The sequence below is a fragment of the Arachis hypogaea genome, chromosome 19 (genome assembly GCF_003086295.3).
Source record: "Arachis hypogaea cultivar Tifrunner chromosome 19, arahy.Tifrunner.gnm2.J5K5, whole genome shotgun sequence".
In the NCBI taxonomy this organism is placed as follows: Eukaryota; Viridiplantae; Streptophyta; class Magnoliopsida; order Fabales; family Fabaceae; genus Arachis; species Arachis hypogaea.
Window position 1 is genome coordinate 52633939 of NC_092054.1, and position 9277 is coordinate 52643215.

The 9277-nt window shown below is 34.6% G+C and overlaps 1 protein-coding gene across 2 annotated transcripts; it reads right to left on the minus strand.

Moving 5' to 3' along the window:
• Positions 1–2027: 2027 nt before the first annotated feature.
• LOC112779946 (sodium/hydrogen exchanger 1) lies at positions 2028–8849 on the minus strand. Of its 2 annotated transcripts, XM_072227910.1 has the most exons (16): positions 8340–8656; positions 7656–8035; positions 6977–7095; positions 6669–6757; positions 6270–6367; positions 5969–6028; positions 5844–5890; positions 5561–5755; positions 5407–5453; positions 5215–5281; positions 5034–5134; positions 4841–4942; positions 4155–4293; positions 3991–4053; positions 3394–3477; positions 2028–2608 (listed from the first exon to the last, which is right to left on the minus strand). In XM_072227910.1, exons 4-16 carry the CDS (start codon positions 6704–6706, stop codon positions 2285–2287), a joined length of 1365 nt encoding a protein of 454 aa, XP_072084011.1. In that variant the 5' UTR covers positions 6707–6757; positions 6977–7095; positions 7656–8035; positions 8340–8656; the 3' UTR covers positions 2028–2284. The 2 variants fall into 2 exon arrangements, with proteins under 2 accessions (XP_072084011.1, XP_025680082.1); XM_025824297.3 differs by lacking the exon at positions 6669–6757 and having other exon boundaries at positions 8340–8849.
• Positions 8850–9277: the final 428 nt, after the last annotated feature.

Here is a 9277-nt window from a genome sequence, read left to right on the forward strand (position 1 = left end):
CAACTATGGCATATTATATATTAAATCGAAACTCCGGACGTTAGCTTTCCAACGCAACTAGAACTGCGTCGTTTGAACCTCTGTAGCTAAAGTTATAGCCGTTTGAGTGCGAAGAGGTCAGGCTGGACAGCTTAGCAATTTCTCCAACTTCTTGTATTCCTTCCACTTTTGCATGCTTCCTTTCTATCCTCTGAGCCATTCCTGCCCTGTAATCTCTGAAAGCACTTAACACACATATCAAGGCATCTAATGGTAATAAGAGAGGATTAATATTAGCAAATATAAGTCCAAAGAAACATGTTTTCAATTAAAGCACATAATTAGGAAGGCAAATGTAAAACCATGCAAATAGTATGAATAAGTGGATAAAGAGTAGATAAAAACCACTCAATCGAGTACAAGATAAACCATAAAATAGTGGTTTATCATCCCCTCCATGCCTCCAATGGTTTTCTCTACATATTTATTTGGCCTCTCAATCTCTGTACCTTGATTTGATTTATCCCCTGGTCTATCCCTTGAACCAGAGGAGATTTCCTCAATCCTTCTTTCTGTCTGAGCCCCATCACCTAATTCCAAGACAGTAGTATTATCATCACCCATCAGCTCATCCAGATCAGCCCCTTCATTTTGTTCCAGATTTTTCTGCAATGCCACTTGTCTATTTGCCAATAAATCCTGTGTACCATCTACTCTGCCTACTGATTTTACTGAGACACTAGCCTGAGAGCTCCTTACCCACCCTTGACTAGACTCTCCTTCTCTCTCATGGTGCCTTCTTTGCCATACCCTTTCCTGTTGGCTTCTCTCACGCGCCTCCCATAGTTCCTCCATCCAGTTGTTTTGATCTTCCTTCTGTCTCCTAATCCTAGCCTTTCTTGCTTCAACATCTATGGACTTCAGACCTGGAGTAGTGAGCTCAGGACCATATTTGGACATATTAGGATTAACTATGGACATAGCCATCTCCTCAACACAGGTCCTTCTATCATGACCAATCATCCCACACTTATAGCAGTAGTCATACAGTTTTTCATATTTTAACGATGCCCATGCATGACTTCCATCAAACTTTTTGAACCAGAATCCAGTTTTTAATGGAAGTTGAATATCAATCTCAACTCTAACTCTCAAAAAAGGTCTAAGCATATTTCTTTCAACAAAAGGATCTTCTGCAGTTATAACCCTACCCAATATTGCTCCTATTTTCTCAGCGTTACTTTTATTGATTTTATCATATGGTAATCCATGTATTTGAATCCAAATAGGAAGCTGATTGTAATTTACCTCATCAATGGACAGATTTGAGCTCCACCATTGAAGACTAAGCATATGGCCTTCTATTCTCCATGGTCCGCCTTCATAAGCTCTCCTTGCTTCATCTTGACTTTTAAAGTTCAAAATGAAAGACTTGGAACCTGCACTAGTGATCACCAATCCTTGCAGATCTCCCCACATCTGAAAGATGGTCTTTCGCACTGTAGTCATGTTGAGTGATTTTTTTGTTAGTACTCTTCCGACTAGTTTTTGATTGGCAGCTGCTTCCTGTTGAACTGGGGCCTCATCAAAGTGAACCACATCTCCCCCCATGCCTTCAAATATCATACCTTCCATTCTTCTTCCTAAAAGGATGATTCTTTGTAATGATTGTTAGCACTCTCTTTGTAAAGAAATATGTTGTAGTGTTTTCGAGAAATATGTGTTTAGTGTATTAATGTGATCACCGGCTTTGCTTATCGAAGAAGTTGAACTCCACTGCTGGAGAGTTGAAGCTCCACTGCTGGAGAAAAAGGTCGTAGGCTTTGACTCTGTTAGTGTCTCAACTCTCAAGTGAATAACTTATGACATACTTAACATACTTGCCACTACTACATCACATGCCTAGCCACACTAACAAACAATCTTTAGCATTACCCTTAGTGCACCAAAAAATTCTTTATACGCCCAATGAAATCACAAAGCTGAATAGAATCCAAAACCAATGAATTACCCAAAAAAAAAAAAAAAAAATCCAAAACCAATGAACGTGACGGCACAACTTTTGCGACAAATTTTATAATAATTAGAATCTACAAACAATTAAATACAAATATAATTCATAAGCTTTACAACTTACAAGATAGGCAGCGATGAACTATGTTACATAGTTGTCTAAGTTCTGATCACCATACACACACAGCTTAACAAAATTTCAGTAAGGTGGTTCTTCATACACGCATTTTTTATCTGCACAAAATTTTAAGCAGCTTACAACACATCATAAATATTTTGTTTTCTGGCCTTCTCAATGCCATCCATGGCCATTGCGTTCAGTTGGAGAACCAGGCTCTACAGGAACAAAACCCCTGCCGCCGAAAACGGGGCGCATGAATGAATCGTCGAACTTACGCCATAATCTGTGGACGGTGTGTGTTGGCCTGGTTAGCAAGTTGCGAATACTGCTTGGGCGAGTAACTTCATGGCCTTCAAGATCAGCTTCAGATTCTTGGGCTAGAAGTGGGACAGTAACTGATTTTGGACTCAATATGCTGTTCGTGGAGCTTGTACCTTTATGAGGGTTTGGAGGCAGCAAAAGCATTATGAGTGGTTTAGTCATCAAACCAAACACCTGAGAAAATGTAATTAAGTTGTGTCATTGCCATCAGCAAGGAAAACTTAATAAAAACCTATAAAAATAGACTATACTTTTTGTCCCTAACATTTGCGTATCCCTAGTTTTTAATTTTATTCAATTTTGTCCCTAAAGTTTATGATTTATTCAATTTTGACTCTAACGCATTGAATTTGTGTCAAATCTACTCCTGAAGGTTTTCAATTTTGTCCCTAACATTTTGGACGAAATTAACGTTCAGAGATAATTTCGACACAAATCGAAAATGTTAAAGAGACAAAATTGAGTGAAATTAAACGTTAAAAGTATTTTTTGAAAAAAATCACAAACATTCGGGACAAAAAGTATACTTTATCCTAATTTATATTATGACACTAAAGGTTTAACTTCAATATAGTATCAGCATCAAAAGTTTCAGAGTCTAATCTCTAATCATATACTTCTATATGGAACCATTGAAGGAACTAAGTGGATGACTCGTGTGTTAAACTTTTATATCTATCAAAAATAATTTCTAGCACTAAAACACATCAAATTTGTATAGATTTGGAATGACCATGAACAGTTACAGAGAAAAAGTGAAATTAGTTGTCCAAAGCAAGGGAAGTAGACAAATGAATTATATATTTTCACATAACGTATGCAAATATCAATCTGACGTGTGGTTTCATATGATACAGAGAACCCCAAAATGCTAACCCAAGAGAGCAATTATCAGTCATACATCAATGAAATAACCAGTGACTGTTAGAGATGATGCCAGAAACAAATAGATATCTTACCACTGTGCTGAAAAGCACAACTGTGATGGTGCTGGTGATCATGATAGCATTGGATTGCTGTTGTGTATGCCCGGACATAGTGAACTGCATGCCATAAGAGTATGAATTATTCAAGCTGTCAAGCATGAACTTTAATATCCTAAATAAGTGACCATTAATGCTTTCCTTTATTTTACTCATGCTTAATATTATTTGAGTTTATCTAACTAGTGCCCTATGTCCATTGGTTATGGAAACAAAAAGGAAAAGTTTGTACTGAAATCTAAAAAACTTTTAACCTTTTAATGTATTAGATGATGTGAAAGTTTAACAACTTTCCTACTCTTACATTCATTAGCCAATGACTGTTGGGCACTAGCTAGAAAATCTCTTACGATTTTGCTTACCAGTAGCCAAAGGGGTTTAAAGATACAAGAGTAGAAACTTTTCATGCCTTCAATGGTATTGGAAACATATAAAAACTTCCTTGGTTAGTAAGCTTAAGAAGTATCTTAGGGCACTCTTTATTAAGATCCTTATTGTACTTTGTCTGGACAAGTAGCCATTCATTCAAGTTTGCAAACAACCACGACTTATTGTCTGCAGTATTGCTCCTACCTGATTATATGCAAGTGCCATTGAAACAGCACCTCTCATAAGACCAGCCCACCAAATAATCACCTGCAATAAGGAAAAAAGAAATGAGAAACTTGCCAGCAGAACTTGATGGTAGCACAAGAGATCTGGAATGAAGGTACTCATTAATGGAAAATTAATCATACTTGCTGCCTGAAAGTGATTTTCTCGCTTGATGACTTTTTGGCCAAGTTGGATAAGAACGATAACGGGAAAACAAAAGCTGCTCTTCCAACAAGTACTAGACCCATCAATACTGCACTCACTGCTACTGATGTTCCAGGTCTGCAGAAGTAATCAAGTGTGGCACATTAATTTTTTTTTTTTATATATACTGAATATAATAGGGTATACTTTTTGTCCCGATTGTTTGCGATTTTTTTCAAACCCAAATACCCCTAATGTTTAATTTCTTTCAATTTAGTCCCTAACGTTTTCAATTTATGTCAAAACTACCCTTGGAAGTTTTCAATTTTGTCCCTAACGTTTTACATGAAATTAATGCAAAGAGTAATTTTTTGACTCAAATCAAAAACGTTAGGGGCAAAATTGAATGTAATTAAACATTAGGGATAATTTTGAAGAAAATTGCAAAGCATTAGGGACCAAAAAACATACGTTACCCGAATATAATATTTCAAGAGGAAAAAATGATAGATATAATTTCTGAAAAATGAAAACACCGACATAGAAGAAATCTGTAATATACGGACAGTTTCGGTATAATAGCTACCACATACCATTTTTTGATAGAGTATGACATTCAACAATATTTTAGTTTAAAGGATTAGTTTGAATATTTTCTAGTACCCGGGAGAAAAACAGGACATACCTATCACTGACAAAACTCCACTTTTCAATGTCCAAGGCATCCATACCAACATAAAGGAAGAGAAATATCTCAGCAACAAACGATATGGTTGCAAATGCGTGCCTGTGAAAGTCAGATTAGTATGCAATTAGAAATTTATAATATAGAGTTTGGTAGCATACATGGCTTGAGCAAAATCATTTAAAAAATGTACTTGGTGGTGACTCTTGAGCTCTCTGTCACATTATGCCAAGTATAATGAGACATAACAATTCCGCAAAAGAATACAGTGAGAATGCCACTCAGATAGCACAACTGCAGACAATGAAGATACATCAGCCTCATGCTAATGACACAGCATAATAAAAACACTGCTAATGCTCTTTAAAACATACCTCGGCCACCATGTAGGAGAGGTATGCCATGAGCATCATGAGAGCAACCTCACGATCTGTAGAGTGTCTGAAAGGTAAGGAGACATTTGTTAACCTCACTGAATAATTTATTCCCATGCCACACTGAAAAAATAGAGATCTGACTGCCAGACAGAGAATGTAAACGGAAACATAATTCTCTAAAGAAAATACCTGCCAATATACAGCTTCTTTATAATGTAAGCACTAAGCAGCCCTGCCTAGAAGTTGATGGAGATACATTAGACCAAAGCCAAAGTAATATCAAAATCTATTTAAGTGGGTATCATCTTGATCACAATGGAATTAGTAGGAGAAAGACAGTTACCCCAACTCCAAGCAATGTGCTTGTGAGAAACAGATACAAGAAGTTGCCAATAAATTGCAAAGCAATTGACGGGTCAATTTGCTCAAGGTCAAAGCTTTGGATTGCATTGAAAAGCACCACTGATGTGGCATCATTCACAACACCCTCCCCAAATACAAGACTGTACAATAAAGGTGTCTCATCTTGATTTAGCACCTGCATCATCATTTGTGAAGTCAATGATTAGCTCTAACACTTTAGTTTCTGGAATCTGGAAAAATGCAAAAACTTTATTGATTCAAACCTGCAATGTGCACACAGAATCTGTTGCGGCAAATATTGCACCAATTGCTGAAATATTTACACTAGTCAGTGAGTTACAAACAGAGCAAGCAGTTGACAAGTAGATAAAACTGATAAACATATTACCTAGATAGTCCCCTATTTCCATAGGACCAATATCCATCCTCTTGAAAATTTGTGTAACACCTAAAACAATGCATCAAATTTAAGTCAGCAGACTAAAACATATTTATGCACAGTCAGTTTCCAGTTATTATATAGTTTACTTGATCTAGAATTATATAGATAGACGCACACACACAAAATAAAAGGATTTGAATTGAAAATCTTTTGTTACTAACAAGCTAACATTTGTTATTATTTTGTAACTATGCCAAAACTTCTATAACAACGAAAAAAAAAATCCATTTAATGGGAAAAAACATACCGAAGGTTATGATGGTACACGATATTAATGTACCAACTGCACCAAACATCATGATGGTGATGAAGTTAACAAAGAACTGCTTCTTTTTCACTTGAAACCTGGAAGAAATATAAAGAACAAACTCATAAGAAAATAGTAAATACAATTTACGGCACACCTGTGAAGTTAAAATGGTAAGAATAAAATATAGATTTTCAGAGTAGGGAAGCGGAATAAGAATTTTGGAAGGGGGAAACATGATTTTGAAGTTTTTCGTCTGCAAGCAAGAGCCAAGAAGACTAAGTAGAATTGTTTAAGTTGTGAGTTGTTGCAGTGGTGAAATAACAAAGCCACAAGCTTAGTATTCAACAGTTTTAAGTCGCATGCAGGAGAGCAAGCAAGTAGACAGAGTGCTAGTACCAGCTACATTTCAAACACCCAGACTCCACAGATGCCATATGCTCCTAAAATTTCTCTGCCATTAATTATGTAATTCATGATGACTGGTTCTGCAGAAATACATTCTTTTCAACAAAGATAAAAGGGGGCATCATAAAGATATGCATTACTCATTAAGCATGCTGTAGTATCTGAGAAAATCTAGACCTTTAGACCACTTTAACATTGGAGTCTGCGGACAAATTTTCGTTTTCTTTAACGAGCTAATGGTTTATACAGTAAAAAAATCTGAATATTACAGCAAAGAAGTAAAGTGCAGAAAAAATTACCCGGCATTGAATATTATAGGTGGAAGAAGGTATATGAAGAAAAGATCTTCACTGAAGACAAGAATATGCGAGTGTGTACCACCACTGACCAGCAAAATGAACACACCAGTGCAAACGCCCTGAAAAGAATCCAAGTGAAATTAAGTCACTATCCAACTAGAAACTCAGTGGAAAAAAGGCTGCACCCAACTCCATGTTGAGAAGTTCATTTTGGTCCTCGAGATTGTGGCCATGATTCAAATTAGCCCTTGAGATTTCAGACGTACCAATTTATTGAAGTTTCAATTTTTTGTTTTTTATCAACTTCGATCCTTTTGTGAACAAAAATAAAGAATCAAATTGAATCACGAAGTGTAACTTCAAGGACCAGATTTTGAAATCTCAAGGGCCAAACTAAACCTTTACTCCCCACGTTTTTCTTCTTATCTTTCCAAAAAGAAAACTACTTTATTTATTTATTCTTTTCCCCATATACAATCTCCGAAAATTATAAGTTATTATGATTTCTGAATATAAAATAACTTAATCCAAACACACAACACACATAATATACACATAAAATCACTGCCTCTTAAATTTACAGCAAACAAATTCGGAAAGGAGTGGGATTCTTCACAGTTCATACTTCCTTTCCTTCATACTATTGAGAAACAAGTCAGAAAGCAAACTGAACACTTACAATCAAAAGGGCAGTGATAGATTCATTCATCCACCGATTTTCCTCAAGAAGATGGCCAATAACAATACAAGCACACAGAAGTGCAACAAAGATGTTCATTGACACCACAGAGGAATGATCAGAAGTGGCAAGATTTTGCAATTTCGAAACCACAGCATCTAATTCGAACCCCATTTTTGACACAACACTCACTTCCCCAAAAGAAGAAGAAGAAGAAGAAAACAAATTCCAATAATTGCAGAACCAGATGCTGCACTAAAACTTCAGATTATTATAGCCGAGTTTCCAAGTTCAAAGTCAATCTCGTGTTCCAAAAATCCAAATCTACGTCTCCGAACTGTCCATTCAAGAACCTTAGGATCGCATCAACAAGAGAATCTCTGCAATCAGAACAAAACAAACAACATGTAGAAGGCGAAGATCAGTAGCAATATATCAATAACACAAAACGACAACAAAATTGGGAAAACGCTTAGCAAAATAAATCAAAATTAGCATCTTAGATTCAACAGTGTCAAATTCTAATTTGCGGTAGCTATCTTAAATACAAACCAATTGAGAGAGAAAAAAAATTGTTCAGATTAAACAACTCCTCAAAATCTCGGAATTTAAAGTCCAAAACGAGATTTGGACAAAAAAAAAACAGCTCAATCAGCTTACAGAAGATTAAAGCAAAGTTCTCACCATGAAAAACAATGCAGAAGGAAAAGCCTCCAGTTTTTTTTCTTTTTTTCTGTTGCTATTACGCAAAGATTCGAACAGAAAAAGATTTTGGCGAACCAATTCAGTAGTTCGACTTCCAAGCAAATTGGAAACACTTTGTTTCAGTTCTCAAATAGAGAACTAAATAGGGTTTCCGACTTTTCGTTATTGAACGCGAAGCTGAAATGATGAGAGAAGGAGGTAATTGGAATAAGGAAAACCAGAAATCGAAAACCAACGAAGACTAGACGAAAAAGCATCCGGGTTGAAATCATTATAATAATTTCATTAACTATATTATACGAATTTAATTTTAATACACTAATAATATTATTTAATTATATCTATTTTTTTAAAATTAAATATGAGATTTAAATTCAAGATCTATAAATAAAAATAAAGAAACTATATTATTTGAATTAGAGTTTTTTAGCTATTTAATTATATCTGTTAGTTTGAAGTTATTGACATGATATATAATACAATTATGGTAAGTAGACAATAGAAATGATCAACAATATAAGCTAATGAGTTATAATTTAAATGGCATAATCTTTCCATATTCATCTAAAAAATTGTAAGTTCGAGTCTTCTTATCTTTAATTAAAAAAAATGATAAACAATATAAATAATAAGTTATATTCTAAGTCTACTAAACATAAATAAATTTAGTTAATTTAAAATTTAAATTTTCAAATTAAAATTAACTTTTTTTTAACATATTATTTAGATTATTTAAAAAAATGTTATTTTTTTATACTTTCTCTATATAATAAGAATAGATGCATCTATAAATTTACTTATAAATCTCTATTATAATTAGTATTATGCGTAAATTTATTTTAAAAAAATTGTTCCTGTTAAACCATTTTATTCTTATTCTTTAAAAATATATCCAATAAAAAAATTTGTAACAATAA

Excerpts from the sequence above, each read along its gene's own strand:
- LOC112779946 (XM_025824297.3), bottom strand. The coding sequence starts at position 7,829 with ATGGGGTTCGAATTAGATGCTGTGGTTTCGAAATTGCAAAATCTTGCC. Across the intron at positions 5,135-5,214 it reads TCTCCTACATGGTGGCCGAG|TTGTGCTATCTGAGTGGCAT; the intron begins GTATGTTTTAAA and ends CATTGTCTGCAG. Across the intron at positions 4,054-4,154 it reads AAATCACTTTCAGGCAGCAA|GTGATTATTTGGTGGGCTGG; the intron begins GTATGATTAATT and ends TCCTTATTGCAG.